At 52.1% G+C, this 27,852-nt stretch overlaps 1 protein-coding gene and 1 long non-coding RNA gene across 11 annotated transcripts in view; one reads left to right on the top strand and one right to left on the bottom strand.

The window, feature by feature from the left end:
* Positions 1 to 1,315: 1,315 nt before the first annotated feature.
* Positions 1,316 to 26,966, bottom strand: PSEN2 (presenilin 2). 10 transcript variants are annotated; one of them, XR_010150125.1, is made up of 13 exons: positions 26,630 to 26,715; positions 25,874 to 26,017; positions 21,728 to 21,913; positions 15,347 to 15,507; positions 13,562 to 13,776; positions 11,771 to 11,912; positions 9,286 to 9,353; positions 8,396 to 8,616; positions 7,309 to 7,407; positions 6,081 to 6,164; positions 5,595 to 5,698; positions 3,313 to 3,431; positions 1,316 to 2,015 (listed from the first exon to the last, which is right to left on the bottom strand). XR_010150125.1 is itself a non-coding variant. In XM_063791287.1 (13 exons), exons 4-13 carry the CDS (start codon positions 15,485 to 15,487, stop codon positions 1,860 to 1,862), a joined length of 1,347 nt encoding a protein of 448 aa, XP_063647357.1. In that variant the 5' UTR covers positions 15,488 to 15,507; positions 21,728 to 21,913; positions 25,874 to 26,017; positions 26,774 to 26,966; the 3' UTR covers positions 1,316 to 1,859. The 10 variants fall into 10 exon arrangements, 7 of the variants coding, with proteins under 7 accessions (XP_063647357.1, XP_009439855.1, XP_001142009.2 ...); XR_010150124.1 differs by having other exon boundaries at positions 5,595 to 5,701; XM_063791287.1 differs by lacking the exon at positions 26,630 to 26,715 and adding an exon at positions 26,774 to 26,966 and having other exon boundaries at positions 5,600 to 5,701.
* The window catches only part of LOC107970393 (uncharacterized), an 81,436-nt gene continuing 80,396 nt past the window's right edge, over positions 26,813 to 27,852 (top strand). The window contains exon 1 of the long non-coding RNA XR_001712980.3: positions 26,813 to 26,917. This is a non-coding gene — a long non-coding RNA (uncharacterized LOC107970393). The remainder of the gene's footprint in view (positions 26,918 to 27,852) is intronic.

Here is a 27,852-nt window from a genome sequence, read left to right on the forward strand (position 1 = left end):
CAGGTCTCTGACCTGCACTACTAATCAGTGGGATTCCACCCGCCAGTGTTCGGCCTCCTCTGTCCTTCCTTCTTAGGGCACCACATTTTCCTCTGCCCTTCCTCAAACAGCCTGGGGGAAAGCAAGCTCCTGTCAAATGTCAAGATACACAATTCTCATTCCTCTCATAATAAAGATGCATTGTCCAGGCACTCATGTTATTCCTGGAACAGGGAGACAGGGCTACCAGTTTGAACCCCAGGGCACACTTGCGTCTTCTCAGCTGTCTGATATAGCTAACACCTGCTTGATCTTGGCTCATTGCAGCCTCAGCCTCCTGGGCTTAAGTGATCCTCCCACCTCAGCCTCCAGAGTAGCTGAGACTACAGGGGCATGCCACCTTGCTTGGCTAATTTTTAAAATTTTTTTTGTACAAAGTCTCACTATGTTGCCCCGGCTGGTCTCAAACTCCTGGGCTCAAGTGATCCTTCCGCCTCGACCTCCCGAAGTATTGGGATTACAGGTGTGAGCCACTGTGCTCAGGAAGAGGCACTTCTGAGATTCTCTTTGCAACCCATGATTGATGTACAGTGAAGGCAAAGCCAAACTGTCCACTCTCCCACCACAGTGCCCAGGGCCAAAGCCAGAGAAGGAAAGGAGAGTGGTTTCTGAGCTCAGGCCCTCACAGACTTCTACAGAGGGTGAACACTTGCTGAAGGAACCACTGGATGTTTTGGCAACCATCTGGCAGCGTCTGTGCCACCGTGCACAACTGAGTCCAGGGACCTGCTCAGCATCCACAGCCTTACAGCTCAGGGCTGGCAGATGTCAGGCCACCCTGCTCTCCTAACTCCTTGGCTTAGGAAACTTTCTAGTTAAAGAAATGTGTGCAGAGAGGCGAGATCATTAAAAGCTCCTTCAGGCCGGGCGCGGTGGCTCACGCCTGTAATCCCAGCACTTTGGGAGGCCGAGGCGGGCGGATCACGAGGTCAGGAGATCGAGACCATCCTGGCTAACACGGTGAAACCCCGTCTCTACTAAAAATACAAAAAATTAGCCGGGCGTGGTAGCGGGCGCCTGTAGTCCCAGCTACTTGGGAGGCTGAGGCAGGAGAATGGCGTGAACCCGGGAGGCGGAGCTTGCAGTGAGCCGAGATCGCGCCACTGCACTCCAGCCTGGGCGAAAGAGCGAGACTCCGTCTCAAAAAAAAAAAAAAAAAAAAGCTCCTTCAAACAGGGCAAACTGCCTCCATCCTGGGCTCACAGCACAAGTTATCCCAGGGGTGCCCAAGATGCAGGGAGAGGGGTCAACATTTACAATGAACCAAACTTCAAGATTCTAACAGGACTCATCTATTTATTGATATTACTATTAAGCCACTTCCCAGCAGTGTGACTGCCGTAACAAGAACAGGACTCAGTTTCTAAAGGCAATAAAATAACAAGGACATCATGGACAAAGCATTGGGAACACTCCTCGTAGGGAACTGGCTTTTCCTCTCCAGCCAGAGCACCCAGGTGCCAGGGGCCACTCCCAAGCACACGGTCCTGGTCCTGATCAGAGGCACATCTTTGCGCATCTCAGCCCTCATGCCGGATGCTCTTCTCCCCGCCCTAATCTGACCTTCTCAGTTCATCTGGATAAACCTGCTGTGCTTCCTGTCCGTGAAGCGAGGCGCTCCCCAAAGCGGGAGCCAAAGTCTGGTGATGAAACAGCTGGCACCAAAGAGCTGGTTCTGCTTCCTCCTCACCAAGTAAACACGTACTTTATTTTTTAAGGAAAGAAAAGTCTTAAAAATATATGGCACTAGAGTGTAAAACTATACAACTGCATCCAATGAAAATTCCCTGCAGCTTGCAGCCTGTGGCACACCACGTCCCTCAGATGTAGAGCTGATGGGAGGCCAGGGTGTCCATGAACGGCCGCACCAGGTTGTCCGTGGAGAAGTAAAAGATGAGCCCGAACGTGATGGAGATGGGGAGGGCGGGCAGCGCCTTCTTGAACACAGCAAGCAGCAGGAGGGTCAGACACAAGCCCTGCAGGACATGGAGGGGAGGGTGAGCGTGGTGATCCCCGGTGTGGACAGGAGCTGTGAGTCATGGTCTAGTCCCTGGGCGCGGGAGCTTGTTCGAGGACCAGTCGGATAACGGCGCTAGACACCCCATTATCTTCCCTGGTCCTGCAACAGCTCTTGAGGTGTTAAGGGCAGAAGTTCTCACCCCCATCAGATCACCCCACCTGTTAGTGAGTGAACCAGAAGGCAGGCCTCCTGACTCCTGGAGCAGTGCTGTGCCCCGAGGCCGTGCTGCCTCCCCTGTCTGGCTGGAGTGGTCACATGGGATGGTAAGATGCCCTCAGGGAACATGTATTTATATGAGAGCTAGGTGGGCTCAACTGAAATGGCAGTAAGGTTCTCAGCAGCTGGCACCAAGGGAATCAGAGCCACCAGGCAACCTGCCCCTGGGAAGCAGGTGTGGGGGCTGCCCATCCTCCCCTGACCCAGCTGACGCAGGCAGTGGTCCAGGTGAGCACAGGGAACCAGGGTGCCTTCTATATCTTTGGGGCCAGCAGGGCTCAGGTGAGGCAGTCTGGTGGTGGAGGAGCCTGGGTCCACCATCCCATCCCTGATATACTTGTGGGCAAAAAGAAAACCTTCTGGACACTGGAGCATCAACCTTAATCATGCCATGCCCAGGGTTTTCACTAAGGGGCAGACGCCAAGCGCACGGCTCAGACGCTCCTCCTCCTCTAACGTGACAGCGAAATCTCTGAGATGAAGTCACGGCAGGAGGTCTCCCCATTATGTGTATCTGGCCACGTTAACTGACTACAGGGCCTCCACATTTCACTGCTGTGGTTCACAGTAACGGGGCCACCCCTAGTGCCCCAGATTCAGACCCTGTGGTGTCTCAGTGGCATGGAGGAGGGGAAAACATGGTCCACACTAGCTTTGCGCCCATGGGCAAGGCCCTTAAGCAATTTTCTTTTCTGCAAATCTGATGTCATCACAACCACCTCGAGGGTATCATCACTGCGCAAAGCTGTCAGCTGGGTCCTCGGCCTGGAGGCTGTGTGCTCAGCCACGCTGGGGCTGGTACACTCCTCACCCTCCCCTGCACTGTCCTCCACAGGCTGGAGCCCACCTAGGGGCGAGCACACCACCTGTGAGCCTCGGTCTCAAGCTGACCCTTCCAGCCCCGCTCCCTGCTCTTGTCCCTCAGAGGGAAGAGAAGAAATGAAAAATCCCCAGGGATCCTGGGACCTGCCCCCACCACAATAAGGACCCTGGGGGCCCCCACCACGAGGCAGTTGGACGCATCCCCAGCCACTCACAATGAGGATGGCCACGAAGCAGGCCAGCGTGGTATTCCAGTCCCCACTGCCCGTGGCAGCCGCCTTGCCCACCAGCACACTGTAGAAGATGAAGTCCCCGAGGCCAAGCTTCACGCCCCCTGTGTGAGGAGAGACAGTAACCCGTACTGAAGAGGCGCGCACAGAATGGAAAAAGAAGAGAAACTCTGGCCCAGAAGGCCCAGCCGCTCTTGCCCAGCCCAGCCCAGCCCACCCCACCTGGCCTCTAGAAGCTATGATGTGGACTGGGGACATGGACAGCTGCCTCCCCAAATCAGTGGCCAGTGGGAAAGCAGGGGACACCTGTGGACTGGGTGACTTACAACCTTGGCAGAGAAAAGCGGGCAGTTCTGAAACTCAGGTAAAACCAGTGTTGGGCACTTAGAGAGTAAAGAAAACAACAAACAGAAATGCAAGGCCTTGGGCTGGGCACTGCTGTACAATTTAGTATGAAGTCTTAATCACAGATTTTTAGGGAATTTAATTTCAATACATTCAAAAGCACATATAACACCAAGACAGAGGTCCTCTGAAGACCCTTTCACCTTACAACAGGTAAATATAACTGGGAATTAGTCTACCCATTACTGATCAGGAAATTAGAGCTTCCAAAATGCTCTCGTTTGTTTTCTTAATGCAATGGTCCCTGACACTTGTTTATAGGATAACTTTGCTCACTGTAGGCAATAAAAATGGTTATGCAATACACACAAACCATGGAGGCCCACCTCCCCTGCCCTTCCAGCCCTGCAGGTGTCCCTCCTGCTCCTGGCCCCAGCTGTCATCCTTCCCCCACCAGGTGTGATCCATCAGCATTACTTCTTCACTGTCTCTTCATTTGGCTGGTCCTGAGTTGCATCTCTTATAATAAAACTAATTTTGGCCGGGTGCTGTGGCTCAGACCTATAATCCCAGTACTTTGGAAGGCCAAGGCACGTGGATCACTTGAGCCCAGGAGTTCGAAACCAGCCCGGGCAACAAGTCGAAACCTTGTCTCTACTAAAAATATAAAAATGAGCCAGGTGTGGTAGCACGTGCCTTTAATCCCAGCTACTCAGGAGGCCAAGGTGGGAGGATCACTTGAGCCCAGGAAGTCAAGGTTGCAGTGAGCCACAATCGTGCTACTGCACTCCAGCCTGGGCAACAGAGCAAGACCCTGTCTCCAAAACCAAACGACAACAAAAAACAAACTGCAATTTTAAGTGTAGTGCTTTCCTGAGTTCTGTGAGTCATTCTAGCAAGTTATTGAACCTAAGGGGGTCATGGGAGCCCTAAATTTGCAGCCGGTCAGAAGCACAAGTGGCATCTAGACCCTCTAGAGCTTGTGGCTGGTGTCTGGAGGGAGGCCAGTCCTGTGGGCCCCGTGGGATCTGTGGTAACTCCTGGTCTGCAGCACACCAGTTGGCCTTGGAATAAATACCTCCCCCAAGCCTGCCTGGAGGGTGCACACCTGCTCCTCCTTCGAGACCCACTGCAGAGGGATCTTTCCCTAGCTTGCCCCTCCCACGTCACTGGAGTCCTGTATGCCAGGCCATTGTCACCAGGCTGCTCCTGTAAGGCACCTCTCAAGGCAGGGGCTGTTACAACACTGCAGCATCTCCCTGCTCCAGGGTGCTGCCTGGCATGCTGCAGTGGGCTGGCATTGGGTATTAGGCAGGCACCGTGTACTGACGCCAGGATGAACTCCTATCTCAGCATGTCTCCAGGCCTGTCTGCAAGGCTCTCCCACACTTCTGCTCTCTGCATCCCGCCCCGGCTTCCTCTGATTCCTGAGTCTGTCTGTCAGGAAATGCTCCCCACCCTGTGCTCCTCTCCTCTAGTGACTGCTGTGACTCAACCTTCAGAGCTCAGCTCAGCGGTTACTTCCTCAGCTGACTTTCTCTCACCCCTGCCAACCAGGTCAAGAAGCCCCGTGGCATGCTCTCCTGCCGCCCCTCCCCCACCCCACGGCCCCCTTCATAGTCCTTGGCTTCCCAGTCTATGTGATTACTGCCCGTGTCTCCTTAGCCTGTGGGTCCCACCAGGGCTGGGCCTCACCCAGCACAGCACGGGCACATGGCCCATACTCACTACACGCCGGACAACTACATGGGGCCTGCTGAGAAGACCCCAGCGCTGCAGGCATCTTCTACTTTCACAGAGATGCCTCTGATGGGAAAAGGGGCCCCTCCCCTCATGCCCTCCTCCACCCAGGCCGCAGGGAGCCTCCACCCTCTGTCTCCACTCCTGCCGTAGGCTGAAGCAGGCCGTGTGAATACGGGCACCTTACTTTCCTCCTCTTCCTCCAGCTCCTCCCCTGGGTAGCCAGTCAAGGGAGGCTCAAAGACTTCGGGGTATGAAGGCTCCCCAAAACTGTCATAGGAGTCTTCTTCTGGGTGTCCAGGGAGAAGATGTCCGTCATCACCGTGAGGAGGGGACAACAAGGGAGAGAAACAACAGCTGGTCAGAGTGTTACCAGGGAACAAAGCTCCAAGAAGGGGTCCCCCTGAGCACCAGCGCCTGACACCAGGGCTTCCCCCACTCCACCCACCCACGCCCAGCAGAACGATGCAACAGAGGCTGGCAGAGGACCGAGGGTCCAACACTTGCTGAATCTTCAAGCCGCATGTGTCCAGCTGGTTTTCAACGGACCTTTCCCTCTGCCCCTCCTGAACTCATGCCTCTCAGGGAAGCCAGGCCGAGCAGAGCTGGGTGCAGGTAGGGAGCTGCCCCCCAGTGATGAGAGGCTGTTAGCTCCCCAAGATACTCACCCATCTCTGGGTCGTAGGGGAGCTGGAGGGCACCCTGAGAGGAGGGGTCCAGCTTCGCCATGCCAACCGTCCACACCATGGCAGCTGGGGGAGGAGAAAAGGTTCACGTCTCAGGCGGTGCTAACAGTGGCTGCCTGCAGGGCCTGGGGGAGGTGGCCAGTCTGCATCCCAGAAAGCCTGCACAGGACCCTCCGTCCTGCAGGTATCTGCTCATGCTCCATTGTTAGGAGGCCGTTGTGGGAGGGGTCCAGAGTCACTCTCTCTTGCATTTGTCTATTCTGTTACTGTTTGTCTCCCCTCCTAAAGCATAAGAACCAGGTCTATCAGAGCCAAGACCTCACTGTTCACAGGTGAATCCCCAGAGCCCTGGGACACTCATGACAGTCCTGGCACTACCTTTCCATACATGGTCTCCGCTCATCCTCGGAATGCGCCTGGAATGTGCTTTCCCGTGGGGCCATGCTGCAGGCGATTCTCCTCTACGGGCTCGAATCCTCAACTGCATGAAGGTACCCAGAACTCTGTAGCTGTTCCATAAACTCTTTCCCAGGCCACCTTGCAGACGCCAGAGCTCCAGAAATTCAGGCTATTTAAGCCCCGCCATCAACAGACCGAGGGCATCACAATCACAGGGCTGTGAGCTCCATGAGGCCTGGGACCCTGTGGTCTTCTTTCCTGCTGGGTCCCCCAATGCCTAGCACAGTGCCTGTCACAAAATGGGGACTTGATGTGCCTTTGTTGACTGCATGTGTAAGTCCAAATCTCTACACATTGACCCCGAGGCCAGGGGCCATCCCGTGTGCCTTCCCTTCAGTTAGGATTAATGCCAATCAGCCACGCTGCTGTCAAGGAAGCCCAGAAGCTCCTTGCTCCCCGACCCCCTGCCCTGAAGAATCCCTCTCCAAAGTCCCTTCTCAAGAGCCTGGAGAGCTGAGGGGTGGCTGCGGGATCACAGGAATGCAACCTGCACCGCAGCATGCCGCTGGAGGATGGACTGGATGAAATCAGGGACTGCAGCACATCCCAGCAGATGCCTGCTTCCTGTCCTAACTTTCTAAGCTTCTTACTGTGTAATAACAAGATACTGCCCTCCCTGGCTTCTGAAAGTGGAGACCCTCCTGGGATCACCTAGTTAACTCTGAAAGCCACGGCCAGGAAGCAGGCCCCTGTCCCCCCACAGGCTGCCTGCTGACCCCGAGTCAGGCAGAGGCACGGGGGGACCACTCACATGAGTATATCAGGGCAGGGAATATGGGCTCATTTCTCTCCTGGGCAGTTTCTACCAGCATTCTCAGAGGCCCTTTGGGACACAGCACAGCCACGAGATCTAGGAAGACAGAGACATCCTTGTCAAGTTATCCCCAGGCAGCCCCCTGAAGAAGAGCCTGCCCTGTAGCACAGGAGCCCTGGGTGGAGCTCTCAGAGCATGCCTTGCCTCTGGGCTGGCATCCCAAATTCTCATTCTCCAGTCACAACTTAGAGCAGGCCCTGGTGTGAGCCAGAGTAGGGCCTCGCAGGCAACTGCAAGCATGGAGGAGCTGTGCACCCGAGACGCGGTGGCCAGGCTGGGGAGTCCCACTTCTCTGAGCCTCCAATTCTTTAACCTTAAAATGGAAGTAACAATACTGGCAATGATAATCATGCTAATATCAAATAGCAGCTAACATTTGGGGTTATGTATATGCATGGTGCCCAAAGGACTGTCTTGATGAACAAATCACTTACAGCGTGTCCAGTGCTTAACAGTGCACTTGCTCAATCAGCATATCAGTAATAATGGAAAATGAGGCTGGGTGTAGTGGCTCATGCCTGTAATCCCAGTACTTTGGGAGGCCGAGGCGGGCCAATCACAAGGTCAGGAGTTCGAGATCAGCCTGGCCAACATGGTGAAACCCCATCTCTACTAAAAATACAAAAATTAGCCCAGCGTGGTGGCACATGCCTGTAATCCTATCTACTCGGGAGGCTGAGGCAGGAGAATCACTTGAACCCGGGAGGCGGAGGTTGCAGTCAGCCAAGATGGCGCCACTACACTCCAGCCTGGGCGACAGAGCAAGACTCCATCTCAAAAAAAAAAAAAAAAGTAAATGAGGAGCTCAGTGACTACCGCGTTTTATCTAGACCACCAGGAGTGTTCCAGAAATAGTGGAACCCCCTCTGTTTTACAGAGGCGACTCTCTCAGGAGGGATCCCACCCAGGCCTCTGCAGAAAGGGATGCAAACCCTTCAGCACCTGCCCTCCTTGTGCAGCACTGGGGACGATTTGGCCCTGGACATCGCCCCCACTGCCCCCACCAGCCTTGCTGCCCACCTACCATACACAGAGATGGCACCCAGGATGACCCACGCGGACCACTCTGGGAGGTACTTGATGAACACTAGGGCCATGAGCGCACTGATCATGATGAGGTAGGCCTGCTGCAGCACCAGAGGGCCCTTCCAGTGGATGCACACCATGCCCACTGCCCCGAAGTTCCAGACAGTCAGCAAGAGGGTGGGGTAGTCCATGGCCACATTGTAGGTCTTGAGCACTTCCCTGCAGGACCAAGGTGGAGCCTGTGACTGGGACTCAGTGGAGGCATTACAGCCTAGCAGTTTACCACCATTCAGTCCCAACCTGGCCCTCTTTACTAACATTTCCTTCCCCAACCTTCACTGTCCTTACAATTTACCATTTGCAACATTTTCTAGAACAAGGTGGGGATGCTTGGAACAGATCACAGAAATGTGCATGGGCATGACCTGGAAGACCCTGTGCACATGGAAAGGTCCTTGGGAAGGTGTTTTCTCTTGTCCTTCCAGTCTCTTTGGGCCCCTGAGTCAGGCTGATATCCCAAATCAAGGGGCAATAGAACAGATAATTTTTCCCACAAACCAGAAGTACCCAGGCCTAGCCTAAAAATCAGAATGTAAATTTTGGGGGGTTTCTATCCCCCTGGGGTTCACAGAGAGCCTTCTCCATGAAGGGTTCATTTTAAATCAGGAACGAGACAGAAACGTGTGGTCCACCATGCAGCCCCACTTCCACTCCCCTGTGTCAAGGCCATGAGAGAGGGCGACGGAGGCCTGGGTTCCCAAAACGGCTGGCACTGGGGAAGACTGGAGCTCGACGGTCATCTTTCCCCACCCAGGTCCTCATGCCCATGTCCACTTCTGCCACATGGAGAGGGGCTCCCAGGGACCCTGCTGCTCATCTGTCACTTACCCAAGGTAGATATAGGTGAAGAGGAACAGCAGCATCAGTGAAGACATGATCAACCAGCCATGGATGAACTAGACAACAGAAATTGCACGATCACAAGGTGTCCCCAAGCGCCACAAATTCTAAGGCCCCCAGGATCCTGGGACTGATACCCAAGCCTGAATGCTCTTCGTTAGGCTACTTCATGCCTACGCTGGAAGGGATCAGGTGGCCACCTTACAGATAAAGAGGGCACAGAAGTCCAAGGAGTTCCCCTCAGGTCATCCTGCAGCACATGCAGACAAGACTCCCTCAGGTCTGCCGGCATAGCCTTGCGGTCTCCCCCCATCTCTACTGGTTCACTTAGAAAGGTAATGCTGGGTGTCTCCTACTTGCCAGGCACTGTTCTAGGCTCTGGAACCAAGGCTAGCAAAGTCTCTGCCCACGGGCATTGTGTTCCAGTGTGAGGGGTGTTAGATGACATACAGACAAACATACAGTATATCAGCAGGTAATGATGAGGGCCATGGAGAAAATAATGTTAGCAGGATACAGTGATAGGAGACTCACTGAGGTGCTATTTTAGATAGAGTGGCCTCAACAGAGAACCTGGGAAGTCCCCTCCTACCCAAAGGTCTACAAACAGGTCCTCAGAAAGACCTGTTCCTCTTCTCCTGGCCAACGATAGGAGAGTGAAGGACAAGAGGGGGCTGATCCTAACCCAGTCCCTTAGCTGGCCATCGGCGGGACAGTGACATCTCTTCCCACCAGCCTCACCCCTGAGGACCAACTCATCAGTCACCAGCTCAGCCCACTGGGACCTCAGCGTGGCCCTGGTCTACCTGGACTAAAAGCAGCCTCCACGGCGCTGCTGCACACACAGCCAAAAGGGGAAGGGGCTGCCTCTGGGACCTGCCAACTCTCTTCATCCCAGCCACCACCTGGCTGCCCGGGCCACCACCATCTGCCTATATTGTGGAACCTCCAAGGAAGCCCTACTAGACAGATGGCTGAGCCCCTCTTCACAGCCTCTGGGACTGGCCACCAGACACCTACTGCCCGCAGTGGGGCCAGCTCTTCACATCTGCCATGCAATTTCTAGCTTGACCCCAGTCAATCTGTATCCTCTGCTGCAAACCAGCAGCCCTCCACCCTGCTTCCCACCATCTGCCAACCTCCCAGCGGCAATGTTCAAACCCTGCCTCGTCACAGTTACACAGGTAATTGTTACTTATTTTATTATTATTTTTTTAGAGACAGGGTCTTACATTGCCCAGGCTAGACTTGAACTCCTGGGGTCAGGCGATCCTCCTGCCTCAGTCTCCCAAGTAGTTGGGACCACAGGTGTGCACCACAATGCCCAGCTGGTACTCATTACTTGTTGATAAGCTTCAGCTCAGGACACATCCTGCAGCCCCTCCCATGGCTTTCCCCTCTGCTGCCCCCGCTGGAAGGGGGCTCAGCTCCCTCCCTGCACTGTCCCTGTCCCATCCCTCTAGCCTGGGCACTCTGCACTTCTATCTACCTGCTCCATGGATGGCAGCCGCCTGAACAAAAAATGCTGTGAGGCACCTGTGTGTAAACAGTTTTAAAATAGGTAATGCCCAGGTTAATTTCCTTTCCAACGTTAGGGGTTCAACCCCTTACCTGGGAGAAAAGCCTGAAGCCACTGTCTAAAAGCTTATGGCATCTTTGGGGACAGGCAGTGCCCATGATTCTGGCCAGATGGGATCTGCCCTTCCACTACTCCCTGGGGCTACTCGGCAGCTATAGGCAGCTACAACCCAAAAGTCTCCCAGGGCTGGAAGACCTCAGCATGGCCTCTGCACATCCTTGCCCGAAAAGGAAAAGGAAAACTAAAAATAAATCTTCAGGGGAAGTATTGGGGTGAGGGGAGCCTAAAATAGAACTTCAGAAAGAGAAGCAAAACAAAATTAACTTTGAAATATGAGAAATGATGCTTGGAACACTGCAATGAGGAACTCAAGTGGGATAATGTGTAAATTTAAAAGACAACAGGCTGGGTGCAATGGCTCACACATGTAACCCCAGAACTTTGGGAGGCCAAGGTGGGAGATCACTTGAGTCCAGGAGTTTGAGACCAGCCTGGGCAACACTGTGAGATCTAGCCTGCACAAAAAAAAATTTTTTAATTAGCCAGGTATGGTGGTGCACACCTGTAGTCCTAGCTACTTGAGAGGCTGGGCGGGAGAACTTCTTGAGCCCAGGAGGTTGAGGCTGCAGTGAGTCATGATCGCACCACTGCACTCCAGCCCGGGCAATGGAGTGAGACCATGTTTCAAGAAAAAGAAAATAAATAAAAATAAAAGACAACAGTATTAGGTCATCCACGGTGGGAGACAGGATGGGGTGGGGAGGAGTACAAAAAATCTGGGTCTATTTTCCTCTGATTTGTGTTTTTTTAAAGGCGGCTGTTTCACGGGCCCTGCCGCCATGGTGTGGGGCAGACAGAGAGAGGGGTGGCTGGAGGGCAGGGCCAGGGCCTCACCTTGTAGCAGCGGTACTTGTAGAGCACCACCAAGAAGATGGTCATAACCACGATGACGCTGATCATGATGAGGGTGTTCAGCACGGAGTTGAGGAGGCGCTGGCCCACCGAGGCTGTGTCCTCAGTGAATGGCGTGTAGATGCTGAGGGAGAAGGCAAAGGGCTGATGCTCCCGGCCCTGCCTGCTCCTCGAGGCTCCCCACCTTGAGTGATTCTGGACCTGCTAGGGGAGGTGCCTGGGATGCCCATGCTGCCCACATGCTGCCCTGATGGAGTGTGGGCAGCATCCCCATGAGCAGTTCCTGCCCTCCAGCTCATTTCCTGGCACCCTGACCACAGACCTGTGGCTCTCAGCCTGCCAAATGGGCCCAGTGCAGCAGTGAGGACGAGGGCTAGATGACCTCCCCGCTGCTTTCCCCACCCTCACAGGGATTAAAGGCTCCCTAGGCACTTCTCTCACCCATCCAATTCTCATTCCCCCACCCACCCACACCTCTCCACCAGCTCCACCCAGCCCAGCACTCCTCCACCTGCTACTACCCGACCCCCACCCGCTGAAGCAACTGCTGTCCTTGCAGCTCATAAGCTCAGGAAGCAGACACAGGAAGCAATTCACTCAAACCTCACTCTTCCCAGCCTGGACTGCTGCAAACAAACCGCTGGCTGCATTCTCTCCATGCTTTCACCTGTTCTGCGCTGAATCCCCCACACACTATAAGCTTTCTGAGGATGGGACTCTACTTCTTTTTTAATTTTTTAAAAAAATTTTGAGACAGGGTCTCACTCTGTTGCTGAGGCTGCAGTGCAGTGGCGCAATCATGGCTCACTGCAGCCTCTACTTCTTGGCTCAGGTGTTCTTCCACCTCAGTCTCCCAAGTAGCTGAGACTACAGGCATGTACCACCACACCTGGCTAATTTTTGCATTTTTTGTACAGACAGGGTCTCGCCACATTTCCCAGGCTGGTCTCAAACTCCTGGGCTCAAATAATCCTCTCACCTCAGTCTCCCAAAGTGCTGGGATTACAGGCATGAGACACCACACCTGGCCTTATTCCTTTCTTTAAAAGAAACAACAACAAAAAAAAAACCAACACACACAAAATGAAACAAAAGTCCCTAACTTTAAAAAAAAAAAAAGTTTACAGAAGGTGCTTAGCAGTGAGGACCACAGAAAGGGGAGGGGAAAGAAGTGGAGGAAGCTTCTCATTTTTCTATGCTGCTGCCTCTGCATGTATTTTACTAAAATAAACAAAAGGCTTTATAAGTCTTCCTCACAAGGCTGGAAGTGAGCTGAGAAATATCTGGTCCAACCACCTTGTTTCACATTCAGGGAAGCAGAGACTCAGAGAGGAAGTGATTTGTTTGTGGTCACACAGGGATCAGTGGCACAGCCATGCCCAGGATCTAGGACTAGGAACAGGGAGCCCAGTGCTTTGCAGCAAGAGCTTGCTTTCTGCGGCAGGATCCAGCTTGCCTGAGCACTCACGTGCAGCAGACACACTTCTAAGCCCTTCACTCGTATTAACTCACTTAATTCTCCCAGTAACTGCGTTATCAACCCATTATACGAACAAGGAAGCTGAGGCATAGGGATGTTAACAGCATGCCCAAGTAGGTCACAATCCAGGAGGCAGTGAGCCAGGCCATGAACCTGGGCGGTTCTTCATCCCTGCTCTTTACCGCTGCTGGTGTGGAGCTGCAGGTATAGTGACCAACACAGGCTGCTGCGCCCCCCACCCCCTGGCAACTCAGCCCTCACCCCACCCTGTTCCCCCCAGCCCCCCAACTCACAGCTGTCCATTCTTCTCTGTGTAGAAGCGCACAGACTTGATGGTGGCTACCACCACGATCATGCACAGAGTGACAGGCACAAACAGCATGATCACGTGCTTCGCCCCGTATTTGAGGGTCAGCTCTTCCTCCAGGCCTGGCGGCCGCCCGGGAACCCCACTACAGACGTAGCGGTCAGGGTCCTCCTCACCGTCCTCCTCGTTCTCCTGGCTTCTCTGTGGGAAACCAAATCGTGAGGGCCGCGGAATGTCCCCCACGGCAGCCTATCCATGAAAAGTTTGTGAGGACAAGAGTAGAGAAGATTTGGAGCTGGATGAAGCACCATAAATGAAGGAAGGAAGGCTGCTATGGTCTGCAGGCCCAAGACTTAATGGTTAATGAATCAACTTAATGGTTAATGAATCAAAAGATCTTTCCCTTTCCTAATACAGGGACTCAGGAGGTCACTCAATTCTGTTCATGTGGCCATACTGATATGGGAGGAGACAGGCCAGGAGATAGATAAACATTTTTGGCTGACAAATCACTAGCTAGAGGAGTCAGTGCACAGGGACACTCTCTTTGAGTGTGACTAAGATACTGGGAATTTGCAGAGGAAGAAATTACTTTGAACTTTCTGCCCCACAGAATCAAGCATGTAAATTTGTAGCTCTGAACTAGAGAGGCTAAACAGGTGTTAAGCATCTGAGAACACGCAGGCTCTGGGAAGGTGGGCAGGCACAAATGAGGAGGTAGCGAGGGAGGGCAGGACACCTGCCAGACACTGGCACAAACCGATCTGTAAGAATTTGTGTTTTGGAACTGTGGCAAGTCAAGGTCATGGGCTGCCTTGCTAATGAGGTGAACAGCTAAAGAAAAAGCCAAATGAAACAAAAACTGAAAATGACAGTTGCTTCAGTACCAGTTCTCTGCAGAGAGAGTCCCAATCTAGACGTTCAGCCAAGAAAGAAGACTATTCATGAACAGAAACTGAAACAACCAAAGTGTACAAAACTTCCCGGAGATAACAAACAAGAAAAGGCTGAGGAGTGGCAGAGCAGTGGCCTTAAGCTGGTGCGATTTCACTCAGAGCTTAGGGACGATGGTTCCGTTCTCAAGGAGAACACGGAGAAGTGAGCTCAAATTTCAGCAAGCAGGATTAAGACTGGCTGCAAGAAAACAGTCCACACAAAGACATTTTTTAATTCTATAATGGGCAAAACAGAGAACAGGATTCAGGCAAATTCAGATGTTCTGCCCTGATCGGGAGAGAAAGGACACAACTAAGTGGCTCTCCCAATGATATCCTACTCTTTCTAACGTTACAATCTCCTCCCCTGGCGGCTGGATGATCACAGTGAAGCCCAAATATCCCCAGCTCAAAAGTCAACCGTGTATCAGGCAGACTCCTCTCACACTTACCATGTCTGGCCATCTGCCAAAAAATGCTTCCCCTGCTACCATCCTAAGCTTCTGTGTTACCTGTCCTAGCACCCAGGCATCCAAACAAACTCTCCTATTACAGTGGAAACAGTGACCTGCATGAGAGAGGTAAACCCAAGGTGGCAGAGTGGACAGCGTCCTTCAGCCCACTGCCAAGTCCACCTCTGGCTGTGATTGCGCAGAGTCCTATGAAACCCTGCAGATGGAAGGTCCATCATGGCCAGCCACCCACCTTTTCGGCCAATCCTCATCATTACTTCCCTTCTCCCTCCCGCATCAGGGAATGAATGTCTGGTTTTCATCTGTAAGGTACAGTAGCCCCAGGGACCTGTTTGAAGGCCCCCAGCTGCTGGTGGGACCTACCCACTGGGCAGTGTTCTCTCCGTCCTCTGGGCCCTGCCTGCCCTCCTGGCAGGAGCGCGGCGTGGGGCTCTCGGCCGACATTAGGGAAGTCCGCTCATCACACACTTCTTCCTCGCTGTCAGAGGCCATGAATGTGAGCATAGCCCTGCCTCTGGAAGCACCTGGAAAAAGGAGCACAAGGACCTTGTTCCACTTTCCTGTGAGACAAAGGCAGTGGAGGACTCGGGGTGGCTGGAGGCGACCTGGAGACTTGGACACAAGTCCTGCCCCAAAAGCTTCCAAGAGATGCCTGTCAATCAAACGACTGCCATAAAACAAGAGGCCTTGAGAGCTACCATGGAGGCAGCAGCGGCCTTGCCTGGGGCTGGGCTGAGGTGACTCACATCCCGGGGGGCAAAACGCATAGCCACGAAAGTCAGGGCAGCTCCAAACTGTCAGTGTGCTCATTCATTTAATCAGCAAACATCTGTGGTGCATCTATTATGCACCAAAGATCATGCTGGGCTCTGGGGATAAAAAGATGAGTAAGAAACACCCTTGTCTTAAAACAAAACAGAACAAAAATCATCTAATGTGACAAATGATACAATCCAGGTGTTTGATGGTAGGTGCAGAAGCACAAAAGTGGAACCAAATCTCAGAGATCACGAATGTTTTCTAGAGAAGAGCCTATCTGATGGAGACTGGTTTTCCCAGGAGGAGGGAAGGGCAGAAGGCACAATGTTCCAGTGAGGGCCTCACACTGTGGGGTGAGCAGTGGAGATGATCAGGGTCTCAGGCACCATGTTAAGGAGACACACATCACCCTGAGGACAATCTTGACAGACAAGATCTGAACCAGGTTTATAAAAGTCAGTCTGGCCACTGACCAGAGAGGGAAAGTGACCCCCAGAGACAACTGTGGCAGGTGAGGAGAGCTGAGGACAGCAGCAGGATGGATGCAAGTGAGGGCAGAGTCCAGAAGGGGTCAAGAGGTCAAGGGCAGGACCTGACACAGGAGAGAAAACACAGTCTAGAATGGCAGCCAGGTGGGGACTAAGACAGGGAAGACCGGAGAAGAGTCTCGGGAAAGACCATGAATTTCACCCTTTGAGTGTCTATGGGATAAAATGGGGAAGCTGTCTGGGAGGTGTCTGAGGACCAGGTCTCCTGAGGTTAGAAGTGGAGACCTAAGCCATGAGAGCAGACGTGTGGGGTGGGGAAGTGCCACTGAGGGCGGGACCCAGGGGAAGGCCAAGGGGACAGGAGGGAAGCCTGCCCCCTAAAACAGTGCCAGGTGGGGTTTCACACAGTAGTACCAAGTGGGGGACCCAGTGTACCAAAATCTACACATGCAGGTTTCTGGGCTGGGAAGAACTTCAAACAATGCCTGGCAAATCTGACAGTCCCTGCCAACATCTCAGACGGGGACAGAGGCTGAGTTATCGCTGTCCAGAGACCCTCAGGGCTGAGCTTCACACCCTGGGCAGGGATAGCAGGTGTGCGCTCTGCTGAAAGTTCGTCTCCAAGTTAGTCACCCCACAATATATGTGATTTTTTTAATTTTTATTTCTAGAGACAGGGTCTCACTGGTCACTTATGCTGGAGTACAGTGGTGCAATCATAGCTCACTGCAGCCTTGAACTCCTGGGTTCAAGCAATTCTCCCACCTCAGCCTCCTCAGTAGCTAGGGCTGCAGATGCACGCCACCATACTAGGCTAATTTTTAAAATATTTTGTAGAAATGAGGGTCTCACGTTGTTGCCCAAGCTAGTCTCAAACTCCTGGCCTCAAGTGATCCTCCTGCCTCAGCCTCCCAAAGCACTGGTATTACAGAGTGTGAACCACTACACTCAGCTATATGTGGTTTTTAAACAAAGCAGGCAGGTTCCTTCCACCAAGTCAGCCAATTTCAATCCCCTTAACAAGACCTGTGGCTGCCCTTCTTTCTGAAGACAGCAACCCTGGCTGTGGCCTGGATTATTCCCACAGGGACTTTAACTTCATCCCCAAATAAGAGGCACAGGCAGAGCCTGCCTCTGCTCACCTCCACTGCAGGGATTTCAACATGAACAAACTCCCCAGCCTGCAGCACCTTCTGTTTAGGATAGATGAGACAAGTACAGGAGTAACAACAGTAGGAAGCAAAGCCAGCTAAAAGCCAGGAGGGTAGTGACAAGGACACCCGACAGGAGGGGACACAGTCTATCAGTTGTCAGGAGTAGATGCCTCAGGTCACAAGAAGTAAGAGGGACGTGAAGCTGCAAAGGTTAGGAATATTTCACCAGGCAGAGTTTGGAGGAGGGGGCTCATTCTGGAAAGAGGTAACCACTTAAGTAAACATATGAGTTGGGAACATAACATAACCTATCCTGATAATATCGAGCAATTGGATGTGGCTCAAGTGTGGGGACCTGGTAGGATGGGCCATCCCAGGGAGGAGTTTGGTGCCTGATGGAGGAGTAAGAGCTTAATGCAGCAGAGGAGAGCCCCCAAAGCTTTCTGACCAGGAGGAAGATGTGAACTGAAGTGAACTTTACAAAAGCAGCCTTTGCAAAAGAGGTGTGGGCCCTCCTTCCTCTTCACTCAGAGTGCCCTCAGACTAGGCCCCAGGGCCACAGGGAAGTTCTGGGAACCAGCAAAATCCATACAAATAGAGCACAGCTTCACATCCCCCAAAGAGCTGCAGGACCTTGGAAAGTTCTTGGCTTTAGTTCCTTCATCATCTATGGAAATGAGAGAAATTATCAGGTGGAAATGCAGGAGAAGGGCCGGGTATGGTGGCTCGGCTCACGCCTGTAATCCCAACAGTTTGGGAGGCTGAGGCAGACGGATCGCTTGAGCCCAGGAGTTCAAGACCAGCCTGGGTAACATGGCAAAACCCCATCTCTACAAAAATAAATAAATAAATAAAAGAAATTGAAGAGAAAAAACTGTAAGGTCCTCCTCTGGCTCAGCCTCACTAGATAAATCCTAAACAGACTCCTGCCTGGACCCAGGGTTTCCCTCACTATCCACTCTGGCAATGGGGAATTCACTCTTACTCAAAGAGGGGCACCACAACAAAGAGTTGCTGCATTTTCTCAAGCTAAATCATAATATTCCATCTGCAGCAGTGTGCTGGATGAGATACGAGGCCGTACAGGTGGCTCTTTTAATACCTCCTTTTCTAGCATGACAGTTTTGTTTTGGGTGTGAATGAACAGGGAAGCTACGATCTCCTCCCTCTGTTCTTCCCATGCCTCTTAAGCTCCTGTGATTTATCTCTGCTATGACTGGAGGAGCAGTTCTGGGAGTCCCTGTACCTAAAAAGCCACAGGCTGCAGCCTCCAGTGACAGAGGGCAGGCTCACCCTTCAGACCCACAACAGCTGGAGCATTCAGAGGATGTTGTGTTTCTTAGGCTCCCAAATAGCAATGCACAACAAAAATGGATAAGCAGAGAGCAAAGGTGCCTGTTTAAAGGAGAAAGGGAGCTGATGGGTGGGTGAAGATGGAGAAGCAGGGGACCCAGGATCAAGTAGAATCAGTTCCTTACAATTCCCACGTCTCCATTCAGTTGCCAACCACTAATAAGACACTCCCTGGGGCTGGGTGCGGTGCTCATGCCTGTCTGAGGTGGGCAGATCACCTGAGGTCAGGAGTTCAAGACCAGCCTAGCCAACATGGGGAAACCCCGTCTCTAATAAAAATACAAAAATTAGCTGGACATGGTGGCAGGCACCTGTAATCCCAGCTACTCAGAAGGCTGTAGCAAGATAATCACTTGAACCCAGGAGGCGGAGGCTGCAGTGAGCTGAGATCGCACCACTGCACTTCAGCCTGGGCGACAGAGTGAGACTCTGTCTCAAAAAAAAAAGAAAGAAAAAGAAAAAGAAAAAAAAAGACAATCCCTGGAAAGCAGTTCTGTGAGCAGAGGTTCCCTGAATCTGTGATAGTTGTGCTGGGGAGGGTAGGGTTAAAGGACCATACCCTTTCCATGTGACACTGCGCTAGACAGTGACCTGGTCTAGACAGTGACCTGGTGACCACTGTCGTCATCATCCACACTCGCTGACTGCCTGCCCTGTGCCCAGGCCCGGTCTCATCAAGACCTGACATGTCTTCAGGAAGAAACAAGGAAAAACTACAAAACATGCTTTCTAACCCACAAACGTCATTCATACATGCGGCCTCCTCACCAGAAAACAAGTGTTCCCTTGAGCAGGCTGCTTCCCTCATTCCACTTTCAAAAATTCCTCCAAGGCCTCCCCTGAAGCTGTGCCCACAACAACGAGGACCAAGACTTCAAGAAAGCAGGGAAGGAGAGAGCTGTCATTAAGGAATAATCAGGGAAGAGCTAGTCTCAGCTGTCACAGCAAGGGCACCCTCTAATCACAACCCTCCTAGCCTGGTGGGGTGGGGGTGACAGGTGGGAGGCACCAACTTAGGAAATGCTGAATCCCTTAGGATCACTGTTTCTCAAAGGTGGCCTAGGCCACTGGGGGCTGGTGGAGATGGACCAGCACCTGCTGAGCCCTTAGCCGGCACTAAACATCATGATCCTGGAGCAAGGTGCTACTATTCTTCCCCATGGTACTGATGAGGAAACAGAGGCTAAAAAGTAATTAGCTCAAGGTTACCCTTGGACCTAGGTAGTCTGTGTCTGGACTCTTCACCACTCTGCTAGGCTGCTTATTAAAAATGCAGATCTCCAAGCTCCATCCTCACCCAGTGTCAGGGATCCACATTCGGGATGGTTGGTCCCCGGGTGATTCTCAGCCAGTGTCAGACTTTTCCTGGCACTGTCTCTGCTTTATAATCACCCGAACAGGCTGGGGCCCTTTCTCAGCAAGGTGAGTGTCCCTCACCCACCCACCTTCACCCTCTCACTGCTTGGCACTACTTGATAGCCACATGAGAGAGTGAGACAATGAACACTTTCTCCTGAATACCTAGAGTCTGGTCAGAGAGCAACTAGGGAGGAAGAGGCGTGGAAAAATCTCAGACCAGCAGAGCGGCATGGGGAGAAGAGAGCTCTTGGGCTGAAAAAGGCCCAAAACAATGCCCACTGCGGAGGAGAGTGTGGAAAAACTGGGTCTCAGTCACTACCTGGACAAACTGCACTGGCCTTAACTGAAAGGAGTAAGAATCAACACTTTAAACACTGCATACCTTTCGATCCTGAAATGCTACTTCATGGAGACTGTGACAGGACCACCAAAAATCTTATTTCAAACATTTAAAAATCTGAACAATGACACGCTGTTAAATTTAACAGAACATAAAACTTTACGAACCTAATCATCTGAATGTCCTTATAAAATGTATGTATATAAAGGACCGGAAATATTACAAAACATTAAAGGTGATTATCTTTGCATGGTAGAACCAAGAGTGGTTTTTATTTTCTTTATATTTTTCTGCATTTCTCTAAGTCGCCATAATAAACACAGACTGTATCTGTAGGGTTTATTTTAGGCTATTAATTCTTTAAAGGAAAATAACGAGCATCAACATTTAGACAGATTTTCCTCTACATCTGCCCCTCCCAGATCCCCTCTCATTGGCCAGGAGGAGCAGATGGGACTCAAAAGCTGTGACTTTTTTCATTTGTCCCTCAGCCCCTCTGATTTACCTAGCTCCTGAAGGAAAACAGAGCATCTGGGATGGACTTCTGATTCCCTCTGAATTCCTAAGGGCCTGCTTTGCAAGCCACCTAAGTCTGCTCTGAAGCCTGCTGGTGCTCTGAAATCCTTGGAGGGAAAAATCACCACCCAAACGTGTGCAGATAAACAACACTGCTAGATGTTTGTCCACATTAGAGTGCCGGTGACGTGATGAACTCTCCCCGGAGGCTGACTCACGGGCAGGTGGGGGTGGGGCTGGGTGATGTCAAGTCCCATCAGCCACACAGCAACCAGCTTTCCCCGTCTCCTACCCCCTGCATCCCATTCTCTAGAGAAGTGGCAGGAAAATGCAGAGAGGCAGAAGGAAGTGTCCAGCATAGACTACGTTCTGGAAAGCCTTCCAACAAGGACGTGCTGAGGCTGATAGCTGCTTTGGATTAGGATGCAAAATCAAACATCCAAAGAAGCCACTGCACATTCCCATTAATCAGCTGAATGGGATCAAACTGCTGAATTAGCCAAACCAAGGGAGTCTGACCTAGAGAATCTCCCCAGCCGTGCTTGTGTCAGCAGTTCCTGCAATCATTATGGAAACCCAATGACCCAATTTCCTCGACCTTCTTTTCATTACAGAGAAATGTAAAGGCTTTGGCCTTAACATTTAAGGCCAATGGAACTAGGTAAGAAACAGATTTCAAAATGCCACAGCAAACCCCCATGGAAATCTGCCTCCACGGAGAAAATCCTAATGGAAAAAGCCGGTTCAAAAGCAGGTTGGGAGTCACTGCACTTACCACGAACACTTGGGGCCGCAGAAAGGTCTGAATCCCGGACACTTGGTTTCTTCTTCTCAGCAGGCTAAATGAATGATGCTCCCTGGCTTTCAAAGAGGGCAGCGCTGGTTTTTAACACGTCACTTTCTATGGTCACACAGCTCCCTCACATCACTCTCCTGACGTCTGAGAAGTCCCACGTCCTCGCTTAAAATAAGGAAGAGTTTGCTAAGGTCAGGTGATACCCAGACAATTGCCCACAGCTTCCCTGCTCACCTTCCTCCCCCTGGCCCTGGGTACCCGACTATGTATTTGGTCCAGCTGACCATCCATCTCAGCTCATATAGTAACACATACCACTTGGGGATGGTTCTCCCTGGCCTAAGCCAGAGCTGGGGCCTGAGTCTCAAAGGGAAGTGAGGTACTGCCCTACCACCCTCCCGGACCACAGGCCCCAGGGGCCCTCTGATGGGGCCTCCTGAATTTTGGGCCAGGCTCTAGACTTACCTCTAACAGCCCTGTCCCACTCAGAAGTGCCTGGGGCCCAGGCAGAGTTCTCTCATTTCCTGAAGCAGCCAGGGAAAAGGGTGGTTTGTGGGGAAGTGGGAGAGGGAGCCCTTAGCACGCCCCTCTGGAGTAGGCTCCAGAAACACATTTATTTTTAAACAAGCAGCAGCAAGTCAGTGGTCAAAAGCAGAGGCTTTGGAGACTGACAGGGTTCAGATCGCCTGCCTATGTGATTTGAACCACATACTCCCTGGCCAAGAGGCCTCAGACAGTCTAATCTGACACAGCTCATTTCCTCTGCTGTAAAAAGCAGAACAGGCATACCTTGCAAGATTATCATAAAACCTAGAGATAACCTGTAAAGTGTCCAGCACACAGTAGATGTTCAATAAGTGGTAGTTATAAAGAAGATGAAATGGAGGAGGGACACAGTGAGAGAGGACACGGTAGCCTATGGATGTGCCTCTTGGAAAGTTACGGATCTGCTGAACCACCAGACACATGAACTGGCTTCAAAGGCCAGGCCCCAGAGATCAAGTTTCCATTCCCGGCCCAGCCCCAGGCACTATGGCCACGTAAACATATTATCAAATGAAAGGACATATCCATAGGACAATGTCAGAGCTGGCAAGGACCTTAAAGGCCATCAACGCCACCTAGTCAGCTCCCTGTATTATAATTAAGGACAACTGAAGCCTAGAGGGGCAAAAGTAATCAGTTAATGTCCCATGGCCAAAAGCCACAGTTACAACTCAAGTCTCCAAACTGCCCATCAAGGAGCTCTTCTCAGCCCAGTCAGCACTTGTGAGGGTCACGTACCCAGTGGCCAGGGTTTGGTCACACAGGCAGGCCCACCACACACTACACAGGCTTTCTGGGAGCACACTCACAAGGCACATGCCTTCACCACGGGCAGGTATGTGTCAAGAAATGCTCCCTAATCACTCACTCACCAGCTCATCTGTCACCTCAAAACTCTCAAGTCTCTCTCCTGCCCCCAGGGCTCACTCTGCTCTCCCTCTGCTACTTGCCCAGGTAGGTTTGGCTCCATGGTGGGGAGTGCCCACATATGGGCATGGGGAGGACAGAGGGCACTACTTCTCTGGGGCAAAAGGGAGGGTGGGAAAGTGTCCTGCTGTGGGACTGGTAGGATAAATAATTCAAATGCTCTACACACCCATCAAATCTGCTTTTCCATGAGTACTCAATAAAAGGAAAATTCTGAAGGCATAACAGAAAAAATAGGATACACAAACTTCACCTACGGTTCCCTCCCTCTATTGTTTTAATAGATAAATATGCATATGTGAACAGTGTGGAAGGAAATGCATGTTAAGAGTGGTTATCTCAGCCCGGCGCAATGGCTTATGCTTGTAATACCAGCACTTTGGGAGGCCAAGGTTGGCGGATCACCTGAGGTCAGGAGTTTGAGACCAGCCTGGCCAACATGGTGAAACCCCGCCTCTAATAAAAATACAAAAATTAGCTGGGAGTGGTGGCAGGCACCTGTAATCCCAGCTACCCAGGAGGCTGAGGCAGGAGAGTCGCTGGAACCCGGCAAGCAGAGGTTGCAGTGAGCTGAGATCATACCATCGCACTCCAGCCTGGGCAACAAGAGTGAAACTCCATCTCAAAAAAAAATTTTTTTCCCGAATTTTCTAGAATAAACATGAATTACTTTTATTTTAAAAAGAGTCCCAGTAAGTTTCTGGTTAAGGTATAGCAGAATGGTGGACACCCTTTGAATTGTTCTTCCCGTTCTAGAATTTTCACAAAGATGAACAAGCAGCCCATTCTCCCACTCAGTGAAGAGGCTCTCAAGAAATGATCTCCCTCACTGACATCTGATCTTTCCTGAGGACTGATGTGAAACCATTTTTTTTTTTTGAGATGGAGTTTTGCTCTTGTTGCCCAGGCTGGAGTGCCATGGCCTGATCTCGGCTCACCGCAACCTCTGCCTCCTGGGTTCAAGCGATTCTCCTGCCTCAGCCTCCTGAGTAGCTGGGATTACAGGCATGTGCCACCACGCCTGGCTAATTTTGTATTTTTAGTAAAGATGGGGTTTCTCCATGTTGGTCAGGCTGGTCTCGAACTTCCGACCTCAGGTGATCCACCCACCTCGGCCTCCCAAAGTGCTGGGATTACAGACGTGAGCCACAGCACCCAGCCTGAAATCATTCTTTTCTCCAGACATTAACATGATGGTCATCCCATCTCCAGGATTGGAGCCCAGTGGAAAATGTTCCTCTCGGGGCCTCTCAGCCTCACCCCCGCCTTTCCACAGCTGTGGCAGCTGGGAATAGAACAGGTGGGAATACTTGCAGAAATATTTGCTGTCTTATCAGTCCCCAACTAAACAGTGTCCGAAAGTCAAAGCAACAGCTGAAAACCCGCCAGAGATGTTTTCATTAGACACACTGCATGTGACCTACACACACTGCTTTGGTTTCTTTAAAAAAATTTTGTTTGTTTGTCAGGAAGTTGCTCATGGGGACTCCACAAAACTTTCCCAGCAGTAGTGGAGAGACACGGGTAGGAGTTGAATACAGGAACCTCCTGCGCAAAAACTCAAGAGATAAAGACAGTGTAGCCAGCTATGTTCAAATCCTGGTGCTTAAAGCACTGAAGCCACATAACTGGACTAGCTGCTTAACTCCCTGAACTTGTTTCCTCTTCCGTAAAAAGGTAATAATAAACTATTTCAGTGTCATTGAAATTCTTAAGATCTTAAATTCTAATATTCTGTACAAGATGGCTTTTTATTATGACCAACTCATAAGCGAGATATATGTCATTATTAACATCGATAACAGAGAAAGGCCAAAGTAGGCAAGAGGCAAACCCCCCTTGGGGGGACGGTGAGCAGCTACGGAGGGGAGACAGGTGTGACATTATGCACCACAGCTCCAGGCACCCCAGCAGCAGCCTCTAGCCCTTGCTCCTCCTCCTCCTTGCTGCTCTTTCAAATAGACAGGAACAAGCCACTCACTCCCCACATGTGAACATGCTGGACTCAAGACTTGGCACATGGGCACTTCAACACCAAAGGGTACAGAGTTTTCCCCAAAAACCTGATACATCCGTCCCACTTCAAAGCAACATGCCCCCAAGCCCTCACTCCAGTCTCTGCCCTGGAACCCAAGGCTCAACGTGGGCGTCCTGAGGACGCAGCTCTGAGCTGGGGCCAAGAACCAGGCCCCTTCTGCACCTGCGCCAGTCACCGCCTGCCCACAACCACATTCAGGAGAGAAGAACCTGAGGCTCACACACCTGAAGCAGCTTATCCCGAGACTCCAATTACCGCCAAAGGTCTTGGCTGAAGGCCTTGGAGGCTCAGGTGTCTGCAGAATTGGCTACAGAGGCATCAGAGGCTTCCTTACTGGAAGCTGGGGTCGGTCCTAATCAAGTTACTTCGTAGACAGCCTTGGCAACCCCAGGCTGTCGCTTCTGAGTTAAGATAGTCTACAATCGTCTCTATGGAATGCTCTCAGGTTCTCCATTTGTAAATAGGGATGCAGTTACTTCACTCAACACCGTTCATACCTTTCAAAGGGAATACTTATTAAGGCAATAAACAGGGGTGAGGTCTGCTCGGAGGGATGGACAGCAGATCTAGAAGCCAGGACACTGGGGTCGAAGCCTGGCTCTGCTATATCCTACCTGGGCGACCTTGGGAAAAGTCACTTTAGCTCTGTGGCCTCAGTTTCTTCATTAGTAAAATTCGGAGGGGGGGACTAGCTTCTGTCTCAGGTTCCTTCAGCTCCAAAAGCTTGCTTCTGGCTGTCTCCTCACTGCTGGAAATGCCTGATAAAACAGCCAAACACCGCTGCTAACAGAAACCGGCTCTAGGCTTGAGACTGCGGCCCTGCCCCTCACGTGCGGGCAGAGCCCCCGCGCGCCTCCTTCCCGGGGAAAGCATGCCCAGGACCCGGTGCTGGAGGCCGAATGGACTCGGCGCAACGGAGGTCTCCGGCGAGAGAGAGGAAGAACAAAACGCCCCCGCCTGCTACACGCCTCAGAGACCCACGTGCACCGCTCCTTTAAATGCACCGGCCCTTTAACAGCTCGCGCCGCGCCCACCCCCAGCCGGGGCTCGGCGGCAGGCGGGCGCAGGGAAGTGGGGACGCAGTGAGGCCGAAGGCCTGAGGGCCGCTCCCCGCGATCCTTCCACGACCCAGTTCCGGGCCGGCCCAGCCGCCGCCTGCCGGGCACTCTCCTCTCTCCGCCCCCGCGCTGGCCGCAGAGGCCAGGAGCGCTGCGCACGCAGGGGCCGCAGACCCGCAGCCGGGGAAGGGACCGTGGCCAGAGGCGTGCGGAGGGCAGGGCCGGGCCCTCAGGGCGCAGCCCCACCCCGGGCCCTCAGCGCCACAGGCGACAGGGCCCTGGCCTGGGCACCCCCCGGCACCGCCCGCTCACCTGCTCCGCCGCCGCGCTCCAGCGGAGTTTACGCAGCTGGCTGAGCGCCCGGCCGGACCCGGCGCCGGCCCAGGCCCCGCCCCACGCCCGCCCAGGCCACGCCCGGTGGGCGACGCCGCGTTCCCTCGTCCACTGGGGCCCCACCTGGAGTCCCGGGCGCGCGGGGAGGGTGGCCTTCACGCCGCGTGGATGACAGGGTCATCCCGACGTCGGAACTAAGCGACGACCTTAGAAGGAGTGGAGGCCGGGCCTGTCATCTTCCTGCGGGCCTGGCAGCAGCGTGGGGCGGTAGGACATAGGCTTCGAGGACACTCTTTCTTGTAGTTGTAGGTCCACATCCCCTCCTCCTCCCGGTTGTTCTCACATTAAAGGAGCACTAATGGCCCGATGTGAGCTAACACCATGAGAATGTTCCTGGTCTGTTCCCTAGGGCGCTTCAGAGCCACCAGGAGCTCTGCATAAAATTGAACAGGAATAAATTGCTGCCTGACCTGAGAATTGGCCTAGAGGGTTGTGGTTCCAGGATTTGGGGTCTGTGGGGTAGGTTGAGATTGTCAATAATTTGGCGTTGTCTGAGTAGTTTTACTTTTTTTTTTTTAACTTAAGGTGAAATTCACATAACATAAAATTTACCATTTTAAAGTGGGCATTTCAGTGGCATTTAGTGAATTCACAATGCTGAGCAACCACCACCTCTGTCTAGTTCCAAAACATTTTCCTCATTCCGAAAGAAAAACCCCATACCCATTGAGACGTTTCTTCCCAATGCCCTCTTCCCCCAGCCCCTGGCAATTACCAGTCTACTTCTGTCTCTATATTTACTTACTTTAGATACTTCATATAAACGGAATCACAGTGTGTGGACTTTTGTGTCTTTCACTTAGCATGTTTTCAAGGTTCATCCTCAGGTAGCATGTAACAGACTTTATTCCTTTTTATGACTGAATAGTGTTTGTGTGTGTATATGTATATGTGTGTGCGTGTGTGTGTGTGTATCATGTATGCCACAGTTTATTCATCTATGGACATTGGGGCTGTTTGCATCTTTTGGCTTTGTGAATAATGCTACTATGAACATGCATGTACATGTATTTGTTTGAGAGCCCATTTTTATTTGGGGAGGGTACATACATAGGGGTTGAATTGTTGGATCGCATGGTAATTCAATTTTTTTTTTTTTTTTTGAGACAGAGCCTTGCTCTGTTGCCCAGCCTAGAGTGCAG

Source organism: Pan troglodytes, chromosome 1 (assembly GCF_028858775.2).
Source record: "Pan troglodytes isolate AG18354 chromosome 1, NHGRI_mPanTro3-v2.0_pri, whole genome shotgun sequence".
Lineage (NCBI taxonomy): Eukaryota > Metazoa > Chordata > Mammalia > Primates > Hominidae > Pan > Pan troglodytes.